Below are 15,007 nucleotides of genomic sequence, written 5' to 3'. Positions count from 1 at the left end.
AAGACAGTGCTGAAATTCCTCCAGAAATACATCTTCAGCAGATTTGGTACCCCTAGAGTACTAATCAGTGATGGGGCACTCATTTCTGCAATAAACAGTTTTACTCTGCTTTGGTTCGATATGGAGTTAGCCACAGGGTAGCTACTCCATATCATCCACAGACATATGGGCAAGCTAAAGTCTCTAATAGAGAATTTAAAAGAATCCTGGAATGGACTGTGATTAACCGTAGAAGGGATTGGGCAAGAAGCTTGGATGATGCTCTGTGGGTATACAGAACAGCATTCAAGACACCTATAGGAACTTTTCCATACCAGCTGGTGTATAGAAAAGCCTGTCACTTGCCAGTGGAACTGGAACATAAGGCCTATTGGGCAACCAGATTCCTAAACTTTGATGCCAAGTTAGCTGGAGAAAAACGATTGCTCCAGTTAAATGAGCTAGAAGAATTCAGACTCAATGCTTTCTAAAATGCAAAAATTTACAAAGAGAAAGCAAAAAGATGGCATGATAAGAAACTGTCATCCAGAGTCTTTGAGCCAGGGCAGAAAGTTCTGCTATTTAATTCTAGACTCAGATTATTCCCCGTGAAATTAAAATCCCGGTGGAGAGGTCCATATGTGATTACAAGTGTGTCACCATATGGATACGTGGAGCTTCAAGATAATGATTCTAACAAAAAGTTCATTGTTAATGGACAGAGAGTCTAACATTATCTTGAAAGCAATTTTGAGCTTGAATGCTCAAAATTGAGACTTGATTAAAGCTCAATAATAGTCCAGCTAAAGACAATAAAGAAGCGCTTGCTGGGAGGCAACCCAGCCATTTACAAAGCTTATTTGTTAATTAATTGATTTTTAGAGGTTTATGTCAATTATCTTCAAGGTAAAATAGTAATTGCTTGAGTTCACAGAGTTACAGAAGGATTCAGAGGATAAAACAGCAAAAAGAAGCTCACTAGTGCGAAAAAATCAATAAGAGCTGTTTTGGGCATTGAACGCCCAAAAGAAGCATCTACTAGGGGTTCAATGCCAGTAGAGATAGCCATCTAGGTATTAAACACCAGAAAGAAGCATCTTCTGGGCGTTGAACGCCAGAAAGAAGCACCTTCTGGGCCTTTAACGCCAGATTTACAGCGTCCTGGGAGTGCAATTCGCCCATCACGCGAACGCATTACCTCGTCCGTGTACACAAGTGTGCTGGGCAGAATTGAACGTCCGCATATGAAACCCACTAGGCTCGCATACGCACGGGTCTCTTTTGGCCATGCTTGTGTACGCATTACGTCATCCGCGTATACATGCATGCCAAATAGAAACGCCTATCCGCGTATGGAGGGGTCGTGTACGCATACATTGCAGATTAGTCAAAAATGGCTAAGTCTGCAAATTTTTTAGTTTTACATACCGAACTTCCGACGCGCATAACTTTCTCGTTTTAAAACATTTTTCATCCGTTCTTTGAACGACGTAAACTTCACAGACCCAATTTCTATATGAAATAATTTTGAAATAATTTAGGGGTTTGAAAACCGAATTATGACTCGTTGAAGTTCAGACAAAAATTCAAATTTACACAAAAATCTTCAAACCTTTATTTTCATTAATTCACCATTCAATATCAATCTTCCTACTTTCAAAATCAGTTCCAACATATGCAATATCACAACAACACAGCCTTACACCCCCTTCATCATCTATCATACCTCAATTTTAAATGATTCTCATACATATTCATTGTTCTCAATTATATCAACAAGACCATCAACAATCCATCATCTATACATATTCATTATTCTCAATTTGTCAACCATCATTAAATCATCTTTTAACATTCAATTTCCACTCCCAACAATAAACAACAAATCCATACTCAACTTGGTTCACAATTATCATCAAGGCATTAAGCAATTTACACACTCATGCATTTATTCCTATCCTATGGTCATCTAGCCTAAATTTTCACAAGACATTATATATTAAATACGAGAAACCTAAGCCATACCTTGGCCAATTTTTTTGTATTTCCCAAGGCAACCCACTAGGCAAGAAGCAAGCCCTCAACACCAATTTCAGCAACTAGCACCAAATCCTAAGCTTCCAATTGAGCTTCCAACATATCCAATTACTTCATATCACACATATACATACACCTAACACATTTTTCACACATACATACCCAAAATTTAATACCCAACACTCAAAATCAATAAATTAACAAGGGTTCTAGGATTTTCACCTTACTCAAGCACCCATAAAGCAAGATTAAGTGTTTTCTCCAAGCTAATTCGAATCTAAACACTGAAAATTAAACAATTTTCAACATCTTGGCTCATGAATTTCGAAACTGAAAATGAGAAAATTGAGGAAGAAAACATGGCTTCCTTACCTTACAATGTTCTAGGCTTTGTAGAGCTCAACAACGCGAACGCGTAGCCACAAACGGTGCGAGGATCGAAGTTCAGAATGAAAAGTTATGTGGGTTTGATTATGTGAGTGAGGGTTTGGGTGTGGAGGAGTGTTCTTCCCCCCTTGGCTGTGATTCCAGCGTGTTTGCATGCAAAAACGGGGAAGAGGTGAGCTGAGCTCATTAAGTGGAAGGGGTTGGTTGGGCCCACGGGCTCAGTTTGACTGGTTTAGCCCGTTTGGTCCAATCTTGGGCCAAATTCTTTGAAATTAGTGTTAAATTTCTTGTTTTAATTAGCTCTATATTATAAAACTATAAAATTCACATTTTTTATTTTTTATTAAAAATTAATTTATTTACTAATTATTTGCTAGTATTACGAAGTTTACAAAAGGTACACACAATCCTCCTCTAATCTCTAAGAAAGTAATATGAAAATATGAAAATGAAAGATTATGAGACAATAAAAAGTTACTATACAAGATTAATGAGCTTAGTAACTGAAATAAAAGCTTATGGAGAGGACATGTCCGATAAAAGGATTGTGGAGAAAATACTCATTAGTTTGTCATCCAAATTTGATCCTAAATTGTCTACAATTTAAGATATAAAGGATTTATCAAAGATAATAGTAATAGAGTTAATAAGCTCATTACACTCTTTTGAACAAGCATGCAAATCGAGACAATATAAAGATTTAATAGAAAATGCATTTCAGTCTAAGTTCAATATAAAGTCTCATAATCTAAATAAAAGAGGAAGAAAAAAAAGACAAATATTTTGAAAAGACAGACACATCTAGAAAAATAGAAAATAAAATTGACAATAGAAAATAATATTCTCTATTTGGCATATGCAAGAAATCTAACAACCTAAAGAAGGATTATTGGCATCGTAAAAAATCATAATATCGCAATTGCAAAAGGTTTGGGCATATGGAGAAAGGCTACAGAATAAAAATCAATCATCACCCAAACTTCTCTGAAAAAAAGGATAGAAAAAAATGTTTATTCTATATATCATCACAAAAAGATTGCGAAAAAAAGATGACATATGGTGTCTCAATAGTGGTTGTAGTAATCATATGATAGGTGATCAAAGCCTATTCAGTGAAATCAATAAATCTGTTTGATTTGGCATGAAACTTAAAGACAGAATGATCGTGCGGGCGAATGGCAAAGCTATGAATACCGTGTACACCAAGATAAAAACTAAGAATATCCATGATGTTCTATTAATTTCTAAACTTACACAAGATCTGCAGTATTGGCCAAATAATGAAAAAAGATTACATATTACACATTGAAAAAACTTATGCACCATAAGTAAAAGAAAAACTAAAAGATTTCTAGCAATAGTAAAAATAAAAAACATAAGCTTTCAATTAAATTGGAGTTATATCATAGAAACTGCATTAAAGGTACAATAAGATAATTTATGGTTGTGGCATATTGAAGATTTGGTCATTTTTAGTTTCATGGTACTACACAAAAAATAACTAATGAGAGATCTACCAAGCATCACAGAGATTGAACAACTTTGTAAAGGATGCTTATTTGGCAAATAATATTGTCAACTAATTTCTTCTAGAAGAACTTGGCAAGCTAAGAAGATGCTTGAATTAGTTCACATTGATGTCTGTGAACCGATGAAGATACTGTCAATCAGTAATAATAGGTACTTCATTCTCTTCATTGATAATTATACCAGGATAATGTGAGTATATTTTTTACACAAAAAATCATAAGTTTTTGGCATCTTCAAGACATTCAAGGAACATTTGGAGAAGCAAAGCGGTCAAAGCATCAAGGTACTTCGCAGCGACAGATAAACTGAATACACTTCAAAGGAATTTAATAAATTTTGTGAAGTAGAAATCATCAAACATCATGTAACAACCTATATTTTTTAAACTTCTTTTATAAATTAGTTATGACCTATTTTATTAATTTGAACTATTTATTTGAAAATTATTTTATTAGATATAATCAAATTGATTTTATGATTATTGAAATTTAAATTGACTAAGATTATTATATATAATTTTATTAAATGTGATATTTTGCACAATTGAAATTAGAATTTCGGTAATTTATGAATGGTAAGAATTATATCATTCAAATTAAGTGATTGATATTTTGTTAAATATCATATTTTAAATTATTAACTATGAATAATTTATGACTTATTTTATTGATTTTTTATTTCTAGAAACTATTTTGTTAAAGGTATTTAAATTAATTTTTATGATACCTTGAGTTCATAATAATTAAGATTATTATATATCTTTACTATAATAAGATATTTTACATAATTGAAATTATAATTTTCGTAATCTATTAATAATAAATATTTTATAATTTAATTTTGATAATTAATATTTTATGTTTAAAATCTGCCGGTATGAATAAATATCGGTACTCTTTGGTGAACTTAGATTCACTAATACTTCATCGTATATTTTTTTATCATTATATTACTAATATCATTTATATTAGTAACTCATCTATATTTATCCCTATATATATATATATATATGTTTTAATATATTCAGCTTTCATAGTTATTCAGATATTTATAACTTGAATCGCTGACTCAGCAGCCCATATGTATGACACCCAGCCCTTGTGTGTTACCAAACTAACATAATCATCATTATCATCCTTAATCATCGTCATTCTTATTTCATTTCAGCCAAAACTCAGAGAAAGAGAACAAGAGAGAACGTAAGAACTTTCATGGAACTCAAAAGATTTTGAGTTCGATTTTTTGAGTTCTGTAACTCCGATAAAAAATTTAATCCGATTAAAGTGTTCGTATTTTTCTCTTCTTCACGTTGACGTCATTTTTGTTCGGAAAAAAATCAACAATGACGCCACTAATCTTCCATGCATGGTTTGGCCAAGTGAAAACCTCGAAAGTGGAGTAGCCGATTTTGACATTTTTGTCAATTTTTTTTTCCAGAAGCCTTCCATGGAGTTTCGGTTGTGATTCTTCTACGGAGGTAGGTTTTAATAATTTTTTACTGACTAAATGTTAATGTGATAAGTGATTGTTGGTCTAATTGATTTTTTTTAGTTTGATTGAGATTATGCTTGATTTTTATTGAAATTGTTGTTGTTTTGATTGCTTGATGATTCAATCTATATGGTTACAGTCTAGAACCGAGGTATTTTGAGTGAATTTGGGGTTGTCTTCCAGTGAGAAAACTTGATTAAATTGATAGGTTTTGATGGCCAAGAGATTAAACGAAAAATTAAAAAAAAATCAGTAACCGTAAAGCTCAAAAATAGAATAAAAGTTTTCTATCAGGTTACAAGAAAGAATTTTGGATTTAAAGAAATGTATTCTTTTACGAATATAACATTATTATTTTGAGAATAAAATTGTAATTTTATAAAAAAAAAATTGAAGTTGATTTTATAAATAAATAACTTTAGAGATATTTTGAATAAAAAATAAGCCTTTAGGGGGTGAGTGAGTATTTTCTTTTTTTATAAAAACTCAGATTTACTTTTGTGAATATATATATATATATATATATATATATATATATATATATATATATATATATATATATATAATTAGTAATTTTTTAAAGTTGTTGGGTTAAAAATAAAATACTTAAAAGTTTGAGGTTTAAAGTATAATTTCTAAAAATTTAAGAATAAAGTTTTAATAAAATTAGTTTTGGTATATTAACTTAGAAACATTGAATATTATTAATACTCCTTTAATATTATTTTACTTATATCAATTTAATTAGTATACATTTTTATTAGTTATTTTTACTAAAATCATTATTTTTATTAAATAAGAAAGGAAAAGTGAGACAATAAGACTTTCTAAAATCATTAGAAAAATAGAGTTATATTATAAATTTTATAATTCTCTTTTCATAAAATATTTAGGGGAAGGCGAGCGTATAGTGCAAACAAGTTTTGATATATTAAGAATAATAAAGTAAAAGATTGAAGAAAGAGAAAAAAATTGAAACAAAAAGAAAACGAGCAGAGACATTTTTCATTGAAAGCGGGCTGAGATGATTGTTTGCTGCTGAGATCGAGCAGATATATGGTGGTAATTTCACTGAGAAAGTTGCTTTCCAGGAATACATCGGCCATAGAGAGTCGCACCTATAAGGCAAGGTTGTTTACAGAGGTTTATCTTAACATACAACAGCAAGAAAGAAGTGCATCTGTAAGATGAATTTGCTTATAGAGGTTATGTTCGACATTTGACAGCTAAAGACAGCTACACCTGTATGGTGAGCTTGTTTATAGGGGTTATGCCAATTAGAAAGCCATGTCTAGAACTAGTACCAGATAGTGTTGGGAGCGGGTAGAAACTAACAGCTGAGCACATTACCTACACTAGGAATAGACATGCATCATAATTATTTTCACATATTTTCTGTGAACTTTGTTTTCTGTGATTGTGTATGTGTTGTGCTTGACTTTCTATGTTCTTTAATTATTATGCTTGTTGAGTTTATTGGTTGTTGCTGCTGACTGGGTATAGTATTAAAATGGACTTAACTAACTACCCTGGCCCTACGACTAAGAACTCCCCAGTTCTTACTCCCTATTTTCACCCCTTTCAGCTACAGGTGCGAAAGCTTATTGCGAAACTGCAGGAGCATAGAAAAATATGTTTGCAAGTTGAGTTGTCGTTAGAATTTATTTTTTCCCTCGCCTTGTTATTTGAAGTTTTATTCAGAGGGATAGATTTTGTAGTTGGTTTTGTATGTAATATTATAATGTATTATTAATATTAAGTATGTGAATATGCGTTATTTGTTCTTGATGGAAAAATTTTAACCTTTTAGAAAAATTGTCAACAAATTGTTGCATAAAGGTTCAATATTAAATAGATAATAAAGGAATTAGCTAGTAATGCCTTACATTTGGTATGATCATGACGTGCTAGAAGCTAAATCGTTACACGTTAACTCACAGTTGGATATGCTCCTAAGCAGAATGAAGTATCTGAGAGAAAAAAATAGAACTGTGATAGAGATGACACGCTCGATCCGTTTGGAGAAAAATCTGTCCAACATCTTCTAGGTAGAAGCTATATATACAATAGTATACCTACTAAATCATTGTCCCACTAAGACAGTAGAAAATTAAATAAAACTCCAATTAAAGCATGAATTGGACAAAAATCTTCAACAAAGCATCTAAAAACCTTTTGATGCACATGTTATGCCCACATCCCTACACAGAAAAGAAGCAAGTTTGATGAGTAGATAGAAAAATAAATCTTCTTTGGTATAGTACACAATCAAAAGGATATCATGTGTATAACTTGAAAACAAAGAAACTTGTAATTTTTTGAGAAGTGGATTTTGATGAAGATGCTTCATAGGACTAGAAAGATGTAAAAGTCGAGAAAAGAAGCATTGAGCCTACAAGAAAAACTAAACCTCTATAAAATGTATACAAAACATGCATTTTGTCAAGATCAAGCCTACAAACTTTGAAAAAGCAGAAAAGTAAGAAGAATGGAGAAATATGACAGAAGAAAAAATCAAGATGATAAAGAAGAACAACACATGGAAGCTGGTATATCGCCCTTTAAATAAATATATCATTGGAGTCAAATAGGTGTACAAGACTAAGCTCAATCCTAAAAGATCCATTCAGAAGCATAAGGCAAGACTCATAGCTAAAGAATATGTACGAATTCCTAAATTTTTAAGATAGATTATACAGAGATATTTGTACTTGTAACTCACCTAAATACAATAATTGACACTCATTGCACTGCTGCACAAAAAGCAATGAAAGATCTATCAACTAGATATGAAAATTTGCCTTTCTAAATAGAAAAAAGTGGAAGAAGTATATGTATGTTGATCAACTGGTGCGAATTTTTTAATACAACAAACTAACTAGCAAGTGCACCGAATCGTATCAAGTAATAACTCAAGTGATGAGTGACTGTCGATCCCACAAGAATTAATGAAGAAGCAACAATAGTTGAGTGATTAGGCTAGTTAGACAAGCTAAAAGGAGTGATTTCAAGGTCAAATAGTATAAAACAGTAAATCAGAGAGTGCAAGAAAGCAAACAAAGAATAGTTGGTGAAATTAATATGAGAGAACAATTAAGATTTTGGAGGTGTTTAAATTTTTGCATTAATAGTTCTTATCAATTACTTTAATCATGCAAAGATTCAGTTTATGGCAAACTTTAAGTGATTAAACCCTAATTCAATATCTATAATTTTATATTTATTATATTTAAAATTATCTATTAATTTCAATAATAATTAAAGAATAAAAAATAAAAATAAATTAAAAAAACAAAAAAATAAACAAATTATAAGCGAAAGATAATCATATCTTGCCTTTTTTTGTTATTTGTTTTCAATAATAATTAATTATTGTTAGAATAAATATATAATATTAGATATAAAAAAGGATAAAATATAATTTTTTTTAAAATTTGTTAAAAATTTTAAAAGTATTCCTGAATTTCATTTTGTTTTAATTTTATTTCAAAAATTTTCGATTTATATTAAATATATCCCTCATAACTAAATTTTAAAAAAGTTTAGGACAAATCTAATCATAATACATGATAAATATGTTTAATTTGCTTACGTTAAAAGTTATTTTTGTGGAGTTATTCTTATGTTGGTCATAATTTTTTTGAAAAATTAGTCGTTAGAGATAAAGTTGGTGCAATTAAAAATTTTTAATATAAAATTAAAATAAAATAAAACTTAAGAATATTTTAAAAATTTTTAATAAATCTTACAAATAAAAATATTTTTTATTTTAAAAAATATATATTCAAATATTAAGTTAAATAAGGTAACTTTAAATTATTGTCTCTTTCGGATCTAGAGTTTTAATACCATGTCAGATACCACTCATCCCAGAAGCTTACGCTAATGAAAAAAAGTAACACTAATGATTATATCTCTAATACTCTCTAAACCTCCATTATACACATTGTACAAATATTCCATTGGCTCCCTATACTTCCTCTAATATATCCTTCACTCAAATAAATAGTGAAAAAAAAAAGTTTGAGTAGTTTTAGGCTCGATACCTACTGTTGTCCCCTAAACATTTTTTTTTTCGAAAATATTATACATCGCAAAGAACTATTTATGTGCAGAAAGTAGATCGCCATGGTATCCAACAACATGAATAATGAGCATTCATGAATAGTATCATATTATTTAACAGCAGCTTGAAAATATAACAAAGATACATACCTATACACAATTGATACTCAAAATAAAGAAATGCTAATAAATATTAATGAGTGGGAGAATTTTTCCAATGAGTACCTAACAAACAGGAGGATACTCTGAAATACATATACTAGAAAGGAAGTTTCTGATTCTCACCTCATCATCTTTTATGATAATAATAATAATAATAATAATTATATTATTATTTTTCATAATAACCCTACTTGGAAAACTTCATGATATCATGGTTGTCACAACCAAGGTGGTGAAATGGGAATTTCTGAGATGAAGTAGTTCCAATAGCAATTGCAGAATGCTGATGATGAAGATTATTGTTACATTTGCTATGATGATGATGATGCTGATGATGATCCATGGTGCTGCCATGGTGTGAAGCAAGAAGCTTATCCAAGAAAGACCAATCACCATTGAACCTCTCTCCATGTTGTTGTTGCATGAGATTGAGTCCACATCCACTTGTTGTTGTGAGCCTTAGAAGGTTCTGGGAGCATTCAAGAATGTCCATGGCATTCATGGAAGTGTGCGCCGCCGCAGTAGCCACGGAAGATTCTGGACTGAACAACTGTGGAAGATGCATGGATCCATCAAAATTATTGGTGTAATTATTATTATTTTCATTATCATAGAGTCCTTGATGATGTTGCAAGTGGTGGTGGTGTTTTGGGTCCAGAACTTGTTGGCTTGCTACTCCTCTCATGTGTTGATGTGCTGCTGCTAAGTGATGATGTTCTTCTTCTTCAATTTCTTGTTGAAACCCTCTGCTTTGGTTTTTCTTCTTGAAAACCCTACACACCACCCACCCATCCTCCTGCAATACATACAAAATCATTTTTTATTGCAACTTCAATTTTCTCATTATATGTATATAGCACTCACTAATTGTTTGAAGCATGTCAAATTTCACTAGGAATATAGAATGACTTATTGGCTATATCAATTTTTCAAAAAGTTATTTATATTTTTTTTGGTGACTAAAAAGTTATTTATATAACTTATCTTTTGTGTACACAAATAAAATGACTCATTTTGTTGTTATAAGATGAACATAAACCATATTTGTACGGCAAAATTTCATATCTATACTAAATTAATTATCAAAATCAGTCATCTATATTTATGTATAATACATATTTTTTTACAGAAGATAATATTTCATCTTGAACATTAGAGAAATACTAGAAAATTAATAAATTATTTTTTTTACTAGTAATTAGTCATTAATTTTTAAAAATATTAAAAATATTATTTGTACACTAAAATTAGTCACTAAAATTAATTACTAATATATTTGTATATAGGTTTAATTTTTTCAAATGTATATTTATATTCAATATATATTTTATACTAATAATTAATTTTAATGACTAATTTTAGTGTTTATGTAACATAATTATAAAAATATATATGAATTAAAAATACATTATTAAATTATTAGACTAAATAAAATAAATTAATGAGTAAAAATGCTAATAAAAAATAATAAATTTTGCCAATCTTAAATTTTTCTCCAAACATGATTGTTATTATTGAATGGCATTGCATGCATGTAAGGAATTATTTTTCTTTGTCACCTGAACCTCGGCATCGTCTTCGTCTAGGCGGTACTCATGCATGATCCAGTCAGTCTTCTGGCCGTGGGGCGCACGGCCGGTGTAGAAAACTAGGGTTTTTCTCATCCCAATCCTCTTGGAATTGCTAGTATGGTATATGGCCTTGTCCCTCCCAGTGGCTTTCCAGAAACCAGCAGTGGTTGCCCTATTGGTCCTTGTTCCTGTTGGGTACTTCTTGTCTTTGTGACTGAAGAAATACCACTCGTTCTGAGGCCCTGATCCTATTCTGCATTTATCTGCACAACTCCACACGTATATTTCAATCATCATTCAATGCCAACATCTTAGTACGGTACTTAACTATTTTAAACAAAGATGAAGCATTGTTTTTTTTTTCAATTATCACCGTATTTTTTAATCCAAAGAATTAAAAATTAATCCAAAACGAATCTGATATTTATTTAAAAATTTATTATTGGTCAATAAATTATTACTGTATATATAAAATAGGAGTCGAACTCTGACAAATTTGCTTGAAAGAATGAGAGAACTAGCCATTCAACCAACTACATTGATTAAATACTAAAAAAGATGTGTAACACCGAGATTTACTGAAAATTCATTCATCCTAGTACTACTTTGTCTTAGTACACTTAACTATGAAGTTTTGATGGAATTTATTCTATTAGTACTAGTATGATCGTACATGTATAACATCTAAATATTACTTTCGTTTAATGTCAAATTAATGGTTTCTTTAAATTTTTTTTATTCATTACAAATTTAATGTAAATCGAGAACACACCACAGTTGCAGGGGCTTGCTGCTTGCAACAATTATTGTAGTCCTCCATTTTTAACCATCACGATTAATATAATTGACCCATGCTACGTTAAGCCCTAATTAGATAGAGGGGTGAACAAAAAAGTTAAGGTTTTCCAACTACTATAATTAGTTTTATCATACTGAAGCTAAGAATTTATATTGATATATGTAATGAATGTAGCTAGATGGAAAGATACCTTTGAGGTCCCAAGGTTCAAGTTTGTTGAGATCAACCTCTCTAATGACATCAAGGTCAATGGCTTCATATGAAACTTTCTTCCTTAGGTAATAGTAGAGAAGCTCCTCATCAGTTGGATGGAACCGGAACCCTGGTGGAACTGTTAGTTGTCCACTACCTGCCATCATTCTGATTATTCTTCTGCTTTTAATTAATTACCTGATAAATAAATCAAGGATAATAATAATCATTAAGCTTTACTTAATCCTTGGATTATTATTGATTGTATGTTTATTTTATAGATAGCAATAGATGGTAGATATCTATACCAAAATAAATAAATAAATATCAAAAAATTTTGGGAGTGAGTACTTTTTAATAATTTTGACTATATAAATATTAAATTATTTTTAACAAATAAATTTTATTATTTTATTAGTATAAATCATGATAAATATGAATATAAAATATATTTATTTATGTGTGTAAATTTTAGTAAATATAAATCTAAATTATATAATTTTTTGTAAATATTAGTATAAATTGTTGTTAATTATGTGATGATTTAAAATAATAATATTTATTAGCTAGTAATTTAACATTGTTGAATAAATAATTAAAAGGTAGATGTGAAACGTTTTTTTATAGTTAATTAATTAAGAACATAGCAAGTATGAATGAATGGAACTAGCTAGCGGTAGTCTATGTTGTAGAAATTCAAAATTAGTGGCCCAAAAATTGATAATCTCGAGAACATATGTGTATGTGTGTTCTTCCTGAACCGTCATTGTGTGAAAATCCTACTTTTATATAACTAAAAAAAGGAGAACTTGCAGGAAATAACAATTATATAGAAAATTAGTCTAAATAAAATCACACCTTCCATAATTTATTAAAAAATAACATAAATACAAATGTAATATTGGAAAGTGTAGTGTGATTTATGTGATCCAATTTATTTAGAGAGATACTACCTTAATTATTATTGAAACTAATTAAGTTTAAGAATATATATTATATATATACTTCAAATAGAAAATGATTAAGTATATAAGAAATATACAAAAGTAAATATATTTTATCAAATCGAAAAATACTAAGTATATATGATTTAAAACGAGGAATGTTATATACATCACTCTGTGTACATATTTTTGTACATTTACTTTTAAAATTAAAGATGATTGATAAAAAAAAATTGAAAGAAGATAAACTATTTGTCTTTTATACTATAAATAAAGGAGTACACCCATAAAAAAAAATAAATAAAGGAGTACAAAAAATTATTTATAATAATACAAATATCAGTTTTTCATTTAAAGTTGTGTCCATACACAATATAAGAGGCATTTTCTTCTGACACAAGGAATTTTCAATCTATGAGATCTATCTATAATCTAACCCTAGGGAAGATCCTTAGAGAAAAGCTAGAGATCTTTTTTCCAATGATGACTATATTAAACTTAGACTGATATTTGACCCAGAACCAATCAGAAACTATAAGAAAAAAAAATGATAAGTTATGTCCATGCTGATTGCCTTAGAAACAAACACCAACGTTCATGCATATCAGTTTGAACTTTGGACTACTACACGTGTATTATTGGAGGGATAATTAAGCACATACCACAACCAAAGATTGAAAGAAATCACTTAAGAGAAAGGAAGTAAACTAATAAAATTAAAGAAAAGTAACTAGTATCTTCATCTCATATCTTGAAAAGTTTTGTATAATTAAGATATAGAACCCATTAGCTAAAACCCTAAGCTTGTTGTTCCTTCTCTCTAAAGCTTTTAGTTTTTTCAACCAAATAATATGAATATATATAATCCTTTTTGTCCCAAACCTAATTAATACAAGAGCTAGCTAGGAGAAAGCGTAATATTTATGATTTATGTATGCTAGAGTTTAAGTGTAACTAATATTACAGAATTAAAACACCAAGAAAAAAATTAAAGAAAAGGGTTAGTTCATTTTCTGAAATGAAGCATATGATAGATCAAAAGGCAATACATATAGAAGCTAACAAAAAGGAAGAGTAAGAAACAAAAATAGATTCTATTAATAAAGTGAAAAATAAGAAAACCAAGACTCATGCATGTCAAAAAAGAAATTAAAGAAGAAGAAGAAGAAATTAAGTAGTGATAGCAAAAACACAGAGATAGATAGATACAAACCTTTAGTGAGAAGCAATAAGGGAAATGAGCGTTTGAGGACAAAGGAAAAAAGACAAAGAAGCTCACAGGAAAGAGGGGACAAACAAGCAAAGAGAAGGCTTAGTTTGCACAGTTTCTTAGCTTCAAGGGCACGGACCTGTATCTATGTATCTATGTATCTATGTGGCTTTTAACTTTTAGGAGAGAGAAAGAGAGGGAGATGTGTAATGTGTGTGTGGATCGGTGCAATATGCTAGCTTCTCTAACAAGGCCTGACAACCGAGAATGGCACAGAAATATATAAAAAATATAAAAACATTTTTTTATTTCATTATTGTTTTATCATATTTTTAGAATGTTAGACACATAGCTATTTATATACTTCTTTTTAATTTAAGTTTTAAAAAATAATATAATATTTTAATTGAATTTTTTATGATCTGAAGATTTAATGTTCAATTCTTATTAATTTAAAAAAAATTAATATAAAACAAATTAAGTAAAATAAAATATTTATACAAAATTTACGCAAACTCAATTTTTAACTAATTACTATGTATATTTTTTTACTATCTTAAAATTTTTTAAAAAAATAATATCATAACATAAACACTACAAAAAAAAAATAGTAATAATAATATAATGAATCCTATATATC

At 29.5% G+C, this 15,007-nt stretch overlaps 1 protein-coding gene across 1 annotated transcript; it reads right to left on the bottom strand.

Moving 5' to 3' along the window:
- Nucleotides 1-9,619: 9,619 nt before the first annotated feature.
- LOC130941852 (protein SOMBRERO) lies at nt 9,620-14,497 on the bottom strand. Its single transcript, XM_057870473.1, has 4 exons — nt 14,371-14,497; nt 12,212-12,411; nt 11,211-11,485; nt 9,620-10,447 (listed from the first exon to the last, which is right to left on the bottom strand). Exons 2-4 carry the CDS (start codon nt 12,378-12,380, stop codon nt 9,839-9,841), a joined length of 1,053 nt encoding a protein of 350 aa, XP_057726456.1. The 5' UTR covers nt 12,381-12,411; nt 14,371-14,497; the 3' UTR covers nt 9,620-9,838.
- Nucleotides 14,498-15,007: the final 510 nt, after the last annotated feature.

This window comes from Arachis stenosperma, chromosome 7 (genome assembly GCF_014773155.1).
Source record: "Arachis stenosperma cultivar V10309 chromosome 7, arast.V10309.gnm1.PFL2, whole genome shotgun sequence".
Taxonomy (NCBI): domain Eukaryota; kingdom Viridiplantae; phylum Streptophyta; class Magnoliopsida; order Fabales; family Fabaceae; genus Arachis; species Arachis stenosperma.
Note: the sequence above shows the minus strand (reverse complement) of the source record. Positions and strands in the feature narration are given on the sequence as shown.

Coding starts and splice junctions, on each gene's coding strand:
- LOC130941852 (XM_057870473.1), bottom strand. CDS start 12,380: ATGATGGCAGGTAGTGGACAACTAACAGTTCCACCAGGGTTCCGGTTC. Junction 11,486..12,211: donor TGAACCTTGGGACCTCAAAG/GTATCTTTCCAT, acceptor GGAGTTGTGCAG/ATAAATGCAGAATAGGATCA. Junction 10,448..11,210: donor AAGACGATGCCGAGGTTCAG/GTGACAAAGAAA, acceptor TATGTATTGCAG/GAGGATGGGTGGGTGGTGTG.